We start from the raw sequence: 13,581 nt of genomic DNA, 5'->3' as shown, positions 1-13,581 counted from the left end.
ACACAAACACTTGATGCATTGTTTCGTTTGTATGAGTTGATTAGGGTTGACCTTCAGCGTTTCTCTAATACTATGCTGTGTATGCTATTCAAAGGGGGAAGTGTGTTTGTGTGTGTGTGTGTATGCACATGATAGCATGTGCATGCGTGTGCAGTACTAGAAACAAACAGAGAACAGTGACTAAATACTTCATGACCGCCGTCGTCACGGCAACACACAGTCCACAAAGCCAACAATGGCCGAGGTAAGGCAGATGCTCCATCTCTGTGTAACAGCTGCAGTAGGTGCGTCTTAGGGCTCTTAGTCACAGGCGTAGCCCATGGAGACCGTGGCCGCACACCTCACGCACGCCTCTCCAAACACTCATCAAATCACCTACCTGCTGTATGTTTCCCGGTTGATATATGATGCACCAGCGGAGGAGGTTTGCACAAATGTTCATTTGTTGGACACGTTGTGTCGTCTTCACATGACAGAGACAAAGTGGTTTACTTTAAGTGAATTAGCAGATTCACACTATGAATCTGGCAGACTCAGAAGTATTGGTGCAGGCAGCGGCGTAGAGACATACTTACCTGCTGTGGCCACAGGATCATTTGGCCTTGAGCTGCTTTCTGTACATTATGGGATGGAAGGAAAGTCTGCGTCACAAGCACAGCAGCTCTGCATTTGTTTACTCCAGTACCCAATCAATCTATCAATCAGTCAATCAATCAGTCCATCAGTCAAAATGTACACATGATCAACTTCTAAGATAATTCACATTCTTCTGCTCCCCTAAATATAAAAATGTTTGGGAGAGCAGAGGAATGTGATTTATGATGCATAATAATTTAATATACTGTACAGTATATAATGAAATTCATGAAAAAGCACTCAAGTTCTGACACGTGATGAAAACAATAAAAATAAGATCATTAACACTGTTATCTTAGTCTTTATTTTCTCACAATTGTATGTCAAATATAGATATATGTCTATAGGACATATATTATATGACATATATAATTTCATTTCCTTACAATAGAGAAACAACATAGAGATTACACACTATTTTGGTTTCTAAGTAGAAGCTCTGTTTAAATAGTGGCATTAATTCATTTTTCAATACTCTTTTTTTTCTTTTTATTTAAATCAAGCTCCAACACGAAAGGTCTTCCCGCTCCTCAGGTCCTCGTCATAACATCACATTTATTCACAACAGTGTGCTTGTGCATGTCTCTCGTGTTCATAGGGTCCAACGTCTCTATCTGTATCAATAACCATCGTTCAATGTTCAACGGCCACGAGTTCCGTCGCCGTCTGTGATTGGTCCGTATTGTCAAGCAGATTCAGGTTCCTCCCCCCGCCCCCCCCCCCCGGCCCTCCCTTCCCACCGACCTCGGCAGCACGGTGAAGTGTCCACGTTTATCGGCGCCAACGTCTGTACGCATCGCCGTGACGACAACAATGCAATCAGCTGGCGTGAGGCCCCTCCCTCCAGGCCCCTCTGGTGACCGACCCGGGGCCCGTACCTCCCTGTTCCCGGGACGCTCTGCCCTCACCGGCGTGTCCCTCCTCCCCCCGCGGGCGCGCCGGCCCCAGAGCCGTGGGGGCGCGGCCCGGACGCTGCGGTCTGGGGCGTCCGCACCGCGTGGCTCTGCCCGCGGCGTCCATCCGGCCCTGCGACCAGGGCGCCGCCGCCGGGGCGCTGGGCAGCGCTTTGTGTTTCGACCCGGCCGGCGACGACAGCGCGCTCCTCGCGGACCCCGGCGTCGCCACGGAGACCGCAGGCGCCGGTATCCTGTGGGTGTCTGCGGCCGCCGCCGCCGCCGCCACTACGGTGGGCTGGCCGCCGTCGGGGAGCGCCTCGCCCCCCTCCTCTCCCCCCGGGGGAGGGGCCTGAAGGGAGGGGATGATGGGCACTGAGCGCGTGCGGAGGGAGGCGGGCCGGACGGCGGCCCCCGTTTCGAGGCGCGTGCACGGGACCTCGGTCCAGCCCCGCCTGGAGCTGAAGGGAGAGAGCGAGGGGCGGCCGAGCGGGCCGCCTGCCCCCCCCCCGGCGGAGCCACACCTGAAGGGACAGGAAGCACAAAGTCAGTCACAGGAAGTACATAGTCAGACCAGGTGGAGAGACAGGAAGTAGATCGACCAGAGGAAGGAAGCAGAGTACGACCAGAGATTGGGACAGTTCAGAGTCAAAAACAGGAAGTACACAGAAAGAACTGGAAGTACACAGAAAGAACTAGAAGTACACAGAAAGAACTAGAAGTACACAGAAAAAACTGGAAGAACATAGTAAGATCTGGAAGTACACAGCAAGATCTGGGAGAACACAGTAAGAAACAGAGTAAAAGTAAAGGAAGTCACCTTCCAAATAACCTCCTGTCTCCTCCTATCTGTTTCGCTTTCCAACCACAGAATAGTGTGAGATATCTGAGATTAGAAAAACCCCATTTCTCTGATAAACAGTCTCTCAAAAACCTCATCCAACTCGCTCTCCGTGGATACATCCTGCGCATGTTTGTGTGAGAAGAGGTACCATGGCAACAGCCACAGTATGTATTAACGTTTTTGCACACTCACTCACCCTCCTCACTATTGTGTCATCATTCCTATCCTTGGCATGTGCATCTTCCACTCGTGAGCTGCGTGGAACATGTCTGACAGAGAACGATTGCCCCTCTCGCGATCTCTCTGAAGCTCAGGGGCTTGGCGGCTGGAGGGTTCTGACCCGGCGTGCGGCTGTGTTTGAGAGCGTGCCTCCTGCACGCATCGCCCAATTGGATTTTTGCGGGGGTGGCTGCGATTCTTCATGGGCTCGGATATGAAAGTTATTATTAAACAGCACACATCTCGCCCCGATAACGCACGCCCCAAGCGGAGTGACGGGACAGAATTCCAACATCGCTGGACCTGAATGCATCATAACGTGAGCACAGGTGTGGGTGAGTGCGTGTATGTTTGTGTGTATAACACAGTTGTTTGGCAATGTAAATTAAAGCGTTTGTATGTGTCTGTGTGTATACATGTGCGTCTATATGTGTGTGTATGTGTATGTGTTTGTGTGTGTGTGTGTATGTGTGTGTTTGTGTGTGTGTACACGTATGCGTCTATATGTGTGTGTGTTTGTGTGTGTGTGTGTGTGTGTGTGTGCGTGTGTGTATGTGCGTGTGTGTGTGTGTGTGTGTGTGTGTGTGTGCGTATGTATGTGTGTGTGTATATGTGTGTGTGTATACATCTGTGTGCTGGCGTTATTAATTGAACCAGGGAGAGGTGCAACAGAGATTAGCGAGGAAAGACGGCCCGTCGCTAACGAGGTTGAAGAGGCGCCGCTCACACACACGCGGGCGGCTCAGTGGTGTGTGACCGGAGAACGCCGTGGTTACCGAGGCCTGATGGCGACGACAACAGCCATCAGGACGCGGGAGCCGGTGTTATTGACTGCTCTGCCAGGTTTGTTTGTAGCGTAAACCGAGCAAGAGCCAAACTATCCCCCCCCCCCCCCCCCCCCCCCCCCCCCCCCCCACACACACACACACACACACACACACCCTCGTCTACCCTCGAATTAGAGGTGAGTCCAGAGGAGGTTTACACAACGCGCTAAATATAGCCCCCAGCACTGAACACTTCACTTTCAAAGGGCCAAAAACACACAGACACACAACCAAACACACACACTCACTCACATTACACTACCCACACAAAAAACAGCTGTTTACATTGACGCAGAAGAAAACCTCAAAATTAACTAAAAATTTCTCTTCTCTCCTGCTTTGTCTCCTCCTCGGCCTCTCTGTGGTCGATTTACCCTCCCCTCCTTCCCTCCCTCCCTCCCTCCCGGGCCGTCCCCCTCCCTCTCCCCCCTCCCTCTCTGGCCCCCCTCCCCCTCCCCCACCCTTGCTCTTTATCATGCAGAGCCCTGCTCTCTCGCCCTCCATGTACCGTCTCTCCTTTCTCCCATCTTTTTCCCGCTCTTATCCAGCTCCCATTTCTCATTTCCAGGGACTGGAGGGTATCACCATGGTAACACGGGAGGAGGAGGGAGGAGTAGTTGGGGCTGAGGGAGGGAGGGAGGGAGGGAGGGGGGGCGGGAGGGGGGGTGGTGTTGGCTGCATCATTGACTTGTTTTTGAGTTGAGAAATAGGACACAAGAAGCACCTAGAAAGGCCGCTGAGCCAGGCAGGCCGGGGCTGTCGGCCGACCAGTGGGCTGTCGATACTCCCCCTCTAGAAACGTCTTATTGATGTCCTCCCATGTTTAATTCTGACGCACCGCAAGCTAAGAGCCCCATTTATTCTGCTGTAGTGGCTAGATTTTGTTTGGGTGTTTGCTCCTATTTTTTCTTTTGTGAAAGAATCCACGGTGCCAGGGTGTTGTCGGTTTGAAATGTGTCAGTGGGCATGAGTGCATGTACGCGTGTTTGTGGGTGTGCATTTAAATGTGTGTGTGTATTTGTGCGTGTGTTTGTGTGTGTACATCTGTGTGTGTGCATGAACGTGTGTGTGTCTGTGTGTGTGTGTGTGTGTTTGGGTGTATATCCATGCATGTGTGAGTGTGTACGCGTATGCATGCACGTGTGTCTCTGTGTGTGTGTGTTTGCGTGTACATGCATGTATGTACATGTGTGTCTGTGCGTGTGTGTTTGTTTATGTGTCTGTTTGTGTGTGTGTGTGTGTGTGTGTGTGTGTGTAACTTCTTGTTGAGAGCAGCAGTGCTCTCCTCAGAGTCCTGTCTGAAATGTAAATAGTATGGAAATGGGTCATACAAGGGGTTTGGCAGCCATGCTGCGACGCCCAATCACCCTGACACACTGATGGGGAGAGGGACAGGACAAGAGGATCAGGGGGGATCGGCAGAACAGACACACACACACACACACACACACACACACACACACACACACACACACACACACACACACACACACACACACACACACACACACACACACGCACACACACACTCTGTCTTCGTGACGGACATCTTTGATTGGAGCACCATCGTTGCTGTTGATAACCGTTACGGGGAAAATTAAGCTTCAAAGCTGGCCGGTCTCGTCTCTGTCTCGATACTCCACTACCCTGCCACCGGTAAATAAAACAAGTACTTCTGTTCAATAATTAAAGCGGCGATCCATAAATGCTTTCAGAATTCTTATGCGGGGTTATTTTCAGTTTTTTCTCTTCATGTCTGCGCAGTCCTTTCCATTATGCATCTCCAAGTGACAAGGAAAACAGAGCGAGTCACATCAACAACTCTACCAACAATGGCACCAGAGTGAGACAGATTTCGTGTACTGGGATATCCTGGGGAGTTACGTAAGCGAGCTTGTTATAACCGCCGGACCCCCCGCTCCCCACCGCAGACGGGAAGGAACGCTTCTGACGAACGCTGACAGGAAAACAAGCTCGCCCAACTCCTCGTCCTGCCCGAGATGCTACATTCTGACGGGCTCCATGCACTCCCTCCTCAATGGGGAGATCCAGAGTGACAGCAGGCGCTCGCTTTAATTTCACTTACAACAAAATACTAAAACAACAAGGTGTACATAGAAACGCCAGAAGCCAACATTAGCATGCATGCTTTTTCAACTGAATCTTGTAGTATCAATTCACTTACTGTTACAGTGTGAGGTAGACATTTGAGATATTTGATTGGTTGTTTTTTAACAATTCTATTCTATTTATCTTTTCAATCAAATGCATTGTCATAGTTCAAGTCAATAGTGTTTTATGTGTGTGCAAAACCAAATCCAATATTAATCTCACCAGATTAAAGCAGGAATTAATCTATTAATTATTTACTATGACAGGCAAACGCATTTATCCGGTTCGATTTGTTTTTTTATTTAGCACCAATAACATTCCCGACAGTGTTGCTATGATATCTGCATTGGAGGTATCTTAGCAACTGCCTTTGTCTTAGCAACCTCGTGATAGCAATCGCAACGAAAAATACACCAATAAAAAAATACAGTGAAAACGCATCCGGGGAAAACAAACACACAAAGACACTTGAGAGCACCAGGATCTCACCTCCGTAAAGACTCCGCCTCCTGGTCCATGAACTCTGACCTCATAACCTCTGCCTCATCGAGATGGCTGTAGGCCCGCCCACTCACCCTGGCTCCATCCAGTAGGCTGCGTTTCCCTCTGGAGGTGGGCGGGATCTGGCAGTTATTCCCGCCCCTGCACTCCTGGGCGGGACTGATTGACAGTGAGCTGCTCCTATGAGCAGATGGAGAGGCACCGACATGAGAGCGATCAATCCATTCTAATCAATAGGAAACTCACTATTGGACAACTGATTCACTGTTCCACTTAAAGGTGGTTATTCACGCATGTCTGTGTCATGTCGCTGTGTCATCAGACCGGGTTGTCGCCGGTTTCAAGACTTAGAATGAGAATTTTTTCTGTGTTGACCGAATAAACATAACCTGTTTTGCCAAAGCAGCAAGTAAGCATAAGCTGGTTGATATGTAGCAAAGCATAATTCAGCAAATAGTGAGGGAATGCTCTGCAAATGCTTATAATCATAAATGTATAATCAGATTTATTTATTATTCAGAACTACTTAAGGCGACAGGTTTGTCAGTTGGGTTCATCAGGGTCCCCCTGAATTACTAGGCCTACCATGAAAGCCTTTACAGTTGACAGGGAGTTTGTTCTGAATATTTTATTTTGCATTCATTAGCTTCAATTATTTCACATGGCAAAAATGTACAACCACCAGCAGAATACATTTAGCATGTTTTCTTTTTCATCACTGTTGTTTAAGCTGATGTGGCGTGCTAAATGTAAAGCTATCTTATTAGCTTTACAAACCGTCCGAACCAAATGCTAATAATTAGTGTAATGAATGTGGCATTTGGAGCAAAAAAACCCTCATAAATCCAATAGAGATCAATTATGATTACGCTTATTCAGTTCAGATCAATATCAGATTAACACACACTTAAAACCGGTTACACAGGGTATTGAATTTACCATAAAAACCACGATGGGCACACTGACCCACTCTATTGATTCCTCTGCAAACCTAATTATCAGTCAGCAGAAAGAGAGCAAACCAACTGGACTAATCTAAACACTCGGATTCAGATTTAGAGCCAATGCCAATTCAGGTTTCCGGCGCACAAGGTTTTAGGCAACAGCGCTACGAATCCATTTTAATACGCGTTTCTAATTTCCCTCCAAAATGTCTCCTAAACATCGGGGCCAGAAGAGACATTTTTTCGGGCAACTCTGAAGCTCTATAACTCAAGGTGATTACATTTCCAATAGTCTATGGCCTTTCAGAAACCCTTGGCGGACTGAAGTGCACCAGAAAAAAGAAAGAGTGTGATAACAGAACCGAGGCCATATATCATTAGCAAAGCAGTCCATATAAACGGCAAATGCAGTGCATTAGCGGGGCATTTGGACCGAATGAGTCCATTTATCTCTTTGTTTTTGTCATTTGATGATCTACGTTAACACCCTTATTAACCTTAACACACACAAATATGTACTGTTTATCCTCCAGCTGTTGCATTTTACAATAACAGCAGTTAAACTCGCTACCTTTGTCCCGCGCTGGGAAAAGGGAGAGCTCTGCAATTGCCCTGCAATTAATATTCACTATTTAGCAGATGCTTTTATCCAAAGCGACATACAGTGGATTCAGATACACAGCCAGTAAGGAGCAGACAGCGGGGGTTAGGGGCATCTGGCTCAAGGGCTCCTACCTAGTGGATTCCAGACGTTGGAGTTTCGACCCACAACACCTCGTCTGGGAGTCAAACCCCCTAACCGCAACACTCCACGTCCTTTGATTGTTATCGTGTGCGACACAGTGCACCATTAGCCCCCCCGGCTTCCACTCTGTGCTCTGCTCTGCCTCCACCTACCTAGCATGCCACCGCCACACATACCTGAAGCGTTTGACCTTTGCCAGGGCTCTGGTGAGGGCGGGGGAAGCCAGGGGCGGTGGCAAGACGGGCACCACGCCACCGCCAACCTTCACCACGGACGTGCGAGGATGTGACCACTGGGAGATGAGAGGGAAGAGAGAGAGATTAGGGGGAGTAGGAACTACACAGCATGTTCACCTGACAGTTGGTCACAGGGCGTTACATTGAGACATTTAGAATCACATTTGCGTTAGGTTTAGCATTTAGCACTGCTGAATGCTAACAACAAGTGACAAGTGAATTGAAGGTACATGGTTGGATCTGGCTGTAGCAGAGAGACAGTGCACCGCTTTCTCAAAGTTAATCAAAAAGAGTTTTTTATTTGAACACGTATTACAAACCTTTGGAAAGAAGACGGAAAACAGCCCTGGAAAAAGATTGTTGTTACCACTCAACGTTCGGGAAATTAGTTTGTTTGTTTTGGTACGTCGCGAGTTCAGTATAACCTCAGATTGTAGGGAGGAAATTGGGAAACGTAATCCTGTTTCTAGAACAATCCAACCGAACAAAGGAAAATAAAACATCTGAGAGAGAAAGGGAGGATAAAACCAGTTTAAGGGACATTTTGATCCCAGCCATAATGAGCCAGGTAGAAAAACAAAGCCTTTGAGAGAAAAGCATCTTTGCTGCGTAATTCTGTCTATAAATACACACAAAAAACAGCAACGCCTAATGCCACAGTGATATGAGCAGGGAGGGGCATGGAACACAGCCCCTACCCCTCCCACTCAGCGCTGGGGTCCCGACACCATCAGCTCATCCCACGCCAGATCCACGCCTTCTTCCACTCTATCTCAATGTTCTCATTGTTCTGCAATCAAATTTAGTGTTTCTGGGATTTTTTGTGCTTTTATGGGCTAGAGACACTGAAGACCTGGGGGCGACAGTAGCTCAGGAGGCAGAGCAGGTTGACGGGTAACCGAAAGGTTGCCACTTCGATTGAGTGTCGAGGTGTCCCTGAGCGAGACGCCTCACCCTGACCGCTCCTGAAGAGCGGGCCGTCGCCCTGCGTGGTCGACTCCGCCGTCGCTGTGGGAACGTGTGCACGAAAAGGTTGCAAGCCTCTTTGGATAAAAGCGTCAGTAAAATCCCCGGAATGTAAATGTAAAGACCGACCAAGTGGGTTGAATGAGCGAGGGAAGGTCATAGCACCACAGGTGGCAATCACAAGGCAGTCTCAACAAGGCAGCGTATTTCCTACGTGGTTCGAGTCTGTGGGTTTAGCCCCTCGGCATCCCTAAACCGCTCCATCAAGTTTTACGACACGGTGCTTGACTCAGTGGGCCTCTGCACGCTCAGGACTTTAAAGAGTAGGGGAAGTATGTAACGTCCCGTTACCAACATATCATAACCTTTTCCCTGATTCAGTTATGGGCAAATCAACTACTGGTGCCAAATAGGTCTGAAGAACTTGTTAAACACAGAATGTATATACATTCTCAAAACAAAAGTATTTTCTTCAAGTATAATTATTTACAATTTCAAACACAAATTGCCTTCATTCAAAGACAATTTTCTAATGTGGCAACCTGTGGGACAAATAAAGCTTTAGATCTTTTAATCTGAGATCCAAAAAACAATCTCAGAAAAAAATATTTACACAAAGTTTTTCTAAATAACAACCAAGAACAATAAAAGCAAATAAAATAACTTCTGACCAACCGCAAACATCATCCTCCACCAGCTACTGTCGGGCCAACAGTAGTTGCTGTTCTGTCTGTGGTCATCCTCACCCCCCCCCCCCCCCCCCCGTACTAAAGTCTGTTCGGACATCATCAACGCCGCTGGATGGCGCCCCCGGGGGGGGCCGGTTAGAGGGGAGGAGGATTAGCCTCTGGCTCTCCGTCTCATCCCTCCCTCATCCTTCGTTCCCAGTCCAGAGGAAGGCGTCGCCCCCCTCCCCTGGTAGGGGAGGTATCCGAGGGGTGGACGGACTGCGCTCACATCAAGGACTGACGACGAGCCAAAGCCCGACGTTTGGCACACTTCTAGGTCTGACCCGGAGTAAACTTAGGGATGTTGGATAATCCTGGGAGAACAACACCGATCTGAGAGACGAAATATAACCAGCTCATGAAAGGATCGCACGCCACACTGTAGCCAATGTCATCTATTTCACACAGACACATACAGACACGTCTCTCACTGAACTTGTTTTTTTTTCTCTACACCACTCGTAGAAATTGTATTCGCAGACAAAATGCAAATGACATTAATCGCAAAGTATAAGCCAATACGTGTTGTTGTTTTTTTAAACACCAACATAAAAAGGGCTGGTTCATCATGATTAATGATGGTATGTTTATTAGTAAGGTATGGGATAAGGCGTGGGGCGATAATGGCGTGGACACGACCACAGCGTTTCATTAGGCCTTTGCCCGTTCTGTACTGATGTGTCCTTATGGACAGGTCACTCTACTTTTATAAGAAACTGCATTTTAATGAACCCGGCGGGAGCCATAGCAAACAGACGGAAATGGGTTAGAGAGAACAAAGGGAAGAAATAAGAGCATGAATTTTTATAGGGCGTGACGTTCTTTGTGACGGTAATATAGCTGAGCGCCCCCCCAGAGTGTCTTCAGTGGGACGGCCAGATAGAGCGATCGGGTGGAGCAGCAAAACAAGCCACTGGATAGAAAGAGGCGCTTGGTTTGAAGGAGGTTAGGAACAAGTGTTCCCCAGCCTTGTACAGTTATCAACCACATCTCCATCAGTATGGCTCAAATACCATAGTCCTCGACACCAAACCACACATTCTTCCCTTTTAACTCATTATATACGTGAATCATTTAGCATTCTTATGCATACTTACTTTATTATTCACTGTCTAACCCCAACCTGCTCCTTAATGACCTGTCTCTGTGTTCACTGTCTCACCCCTACCTGCTTCTTAATGACCTGTCTCTGTGTTCACTGTCTAACCCCTACCTGCTCCTTAATGACCTGTCTCTGTGTTCACTGTCTAACCCCTACCTGCTCCTTAATGCCCTGTCTCTGTATTCACTCTCTAACCCATACCTGCTTCTTAATGACCTGTCTCTGTATTCACCGTCTAACCCCTACATGCTCTGAACGACCTGTGTCTGTATTCACCGTCTAACCCCTACATGCTCTGAACGACCTGTGTCTGTATTCAGTGTCTGAAAGACCTGGAACCTTATTTGTGGGAGAAGAAAAAAGCAACAATATCAATCAAATTATGTTTTACTATACTATACTTGATACTTTTAGAAACTGCACAACAAGTACAAATGACAACATTGTGTGTATGTAAATGACCTTTTTCTCTTTAACGCTATAGGAATTAGCTCCTTAATCCTTCACATTCCTCTACGGTACCACTCATTACAGCTCATTTTATCCTCACCTCTACCAACAGAATCCCGTAACTCACGCCGCAATAATTTACATCACACATTATCCCCAAGACAGCTGGAGATTGTGTTCATCTGATCTTAAGGTTTACAGCAAATGTTATTTATCAGCGGTGCGTGTTATCCTGCGCTAATATGCCAACGTGTACATAATACCTAGCTAATCCGTCCAGATGTGCAAATACTGTTGATTACCGTCCACATTTAGACCAACAAAGACACACGATGCCGCGCAGACGTGCAGAACACTGACCACAGCGTTGGGCCTGTGCACTGATACCGCAGGTGTTCAGCAGACAGCATCGTGACGGTTAGCTGCCTTCTTTTCGGTCTCCCTCGGCGGGGCTTACAGGAGCACTACTGCTGTCAACGAGGACCTGTGAGGATAACCGTTCCTCTGTCTCTGCTACAGAGCTGTGTTGTAGACACAGAGAAAGGGAGGCTCCCAGATGGAGCTCATCGTGTTTAAAAGCCGGGCTTCGCCTGCCAAACCGTTTGTTTGCTTGGTTACACAAGGACATCCATCCACAGAAGAGAAAGAAAATAAAAATAAAACCTTGAGGTGTGTTTATATTTATGGTTCTCGTGAATAATGAAGAAGCAGAGTGAGGGGTTACCTTTTGCTGCTGGGGGCCGTACTGAAGCCTTGGACTAGATTTGGGCATCACGCTGGGAGGAGCGAAGCTACAGTCCCTCAGGCTGCGACTCTCAGAGAACTGGGACCGGAGCTTCTCTCTGTGGCCCCTGGAGAGAGAGAGAGAGAGAGAGAGAGAGAAGAGAAGAGAAGAGAAGAGAAGAGAAGAGAAGAGAGAGAGAGAGAGAGAGAGAGAGAGAGAGAGAGAGAGAGAGAGAGAGAGAGAGAGAGAGAGAGAGAGAGAGAGAGAGAGAGACACAGGTGGTAGAAAGAGGAAGAGAGTGGGATAGAGAGAGAGGGAGTGAGTTGTAGAGATAGAGGGGAGGGAGCAGAGTGGAGAAAAATAGTGAAGGACCAAGAGAAGTGGGAGAGAGGAGAGAGAGGGAGAGACCAAGAGAGAGGGGGAGAGAGGAGAGAGAGGGGGAGAGAGGAGAGAGAGGGGGAGAGCGGGGTATTGAGAGAGTAAACAAGAGAGAGAGAGACCAAGAGTATAGATAATTAGAGGGAGAAAGAAAAGAAGACAGAGAGAGAGAGAGGAAAGGGGGTGAGAAAAGTAGAAAGTAGAAAAGTAAAGTAAAGTAGATAACGATTAGTTGTAATTTAAAAGAAGAAAAAAAAAAGGATTGTAAATCATTAAGCACAAATAAGTAATTATACCCAGTTTGAGAAACTGCCCCAGATGTTCAGTTTGTGTTTTACATAGAGTTTGCAATTCAATTACCGCTAATGATGAATCAGTCAAAACAGTCCATCTCTAGATATCTAGGAGAAGGATCTGTGCGGGTCTCAGCCATTTAGAGAGCGTGGTGTGGGGGAAAAGACTTGAAGAGAAACTGTCAACTCTTTCACAGAAATGAAGTTGGAAGTTTGGATGGCATTTGAGCAAAGTGCTCTGGGCCGCTACCAAAATAGCATTAGCATAAAACCTGTCAACCAGTGACTGTTTGAACGTGCAACTTTTTTTTATGAAGCCAATGTGGCATTCAATGGTCATTACATGGCCATGGTGTTAATGTTCTGAGTGGAGGAAATGAGAGGAACTTTTGGAGTAAGGCTGAGAAGGATAACTGAATTCAATTTCACCATTATGGTTATCCTGAACGGGGTTATTCGGAAAGCCAACAATGATTGGAGAGATTGGTGTCAAACGCATACTCGACCTGGAAGCTACCCTACTTGGTTATGTGAACACAACAAAGATTTTCAAGAAAATGCCCATTATGTATTGATCTATTTTAGATCTATTCTCTAATCTGTTCCTTCTAACTATTAACAGGGTTTAACACCATGATGAATAAAATCTACAAGGAAGAGAAAATGTTTTTTTTTGTTCGCTCATTATGAAAACATGAAATATGAGCGCATTTCTTTGTTTTTGGATTACATTTTTATTGGATTAAAGATTAATTTATATTTTAAGAGATTGGGATTAAAGTTTAATTAACCCCTCATAAAATAATAAGGGACCCCAGTTGCGCTGCAGTTCATATCCTTATGGTGCTTCCTTAGCTAACAGCCAAAACATTTCCAAAAAAGAGTATCAAACACTTCCCTAAACTATAGGTTTTGTGTATTTATTGTGTTAAAATAAAAATATAGAAATAATTAAAAGGAACATAACAATAAAAATCGTACAA

General features: G+C 46.9%; 1 protein-coding gene across 1 annotated transcript in view; it reads right to left on the bottom strand.

Moving 5' to 3' along the window:
- Positions 1 to 1,381: 1,381 nt before the first annotated feature.
- The window catches only part of nrg3b (neuregulin 3b), a 200,913-nt gene continuing 188,713 nt past the window's right edge, over positions 1,382 to 13,581 (bottom strand). Inside the window, exons 6-9 of the mRNA XM_030339965.1 lie at positions 11,928 to 12,054; positions 7,898 to 8,013; positions 6,021 to 6,212; positions 1,382 to 2,053 (exon numbers count right to left, since the gene is read on the bottom strand). Coding sequence (XP_030195825.1) covers positions 1,456 to 2,053; positions 6,021 to 6,212; positions 7,898 to 8,013; positions 11,928 to 12,054 — 1,033 coding nt within the window. The 3' untranslated portion in view covers positions 1,382 to 1,455. The remainder of the gene's footprint in view (positions 2,054 to 6,020; positions 6,213 to 7,897; positions 8,014 to 11,927; positions 12,055 to 13,581) is intronic.

Source organism: Gadus morhua, chromosome 18 (assembly GCF_902167405.1).
Source record: "Gadus morhua chromosome 18, gadMor3.0, whole genome shotgun sequence".
Classification (NCBI taxonomy): domain Eukaryota; kingdom Metazoa; phylum Chordata; class Actinopteri; order Gadiformes; family Gadidae; genus Gadus; species Gadus morhua.
Note: the sequence above shows the minus strand (reverse complement) of the source record. Positions and strands in the feature narration are given on the sequence as shown.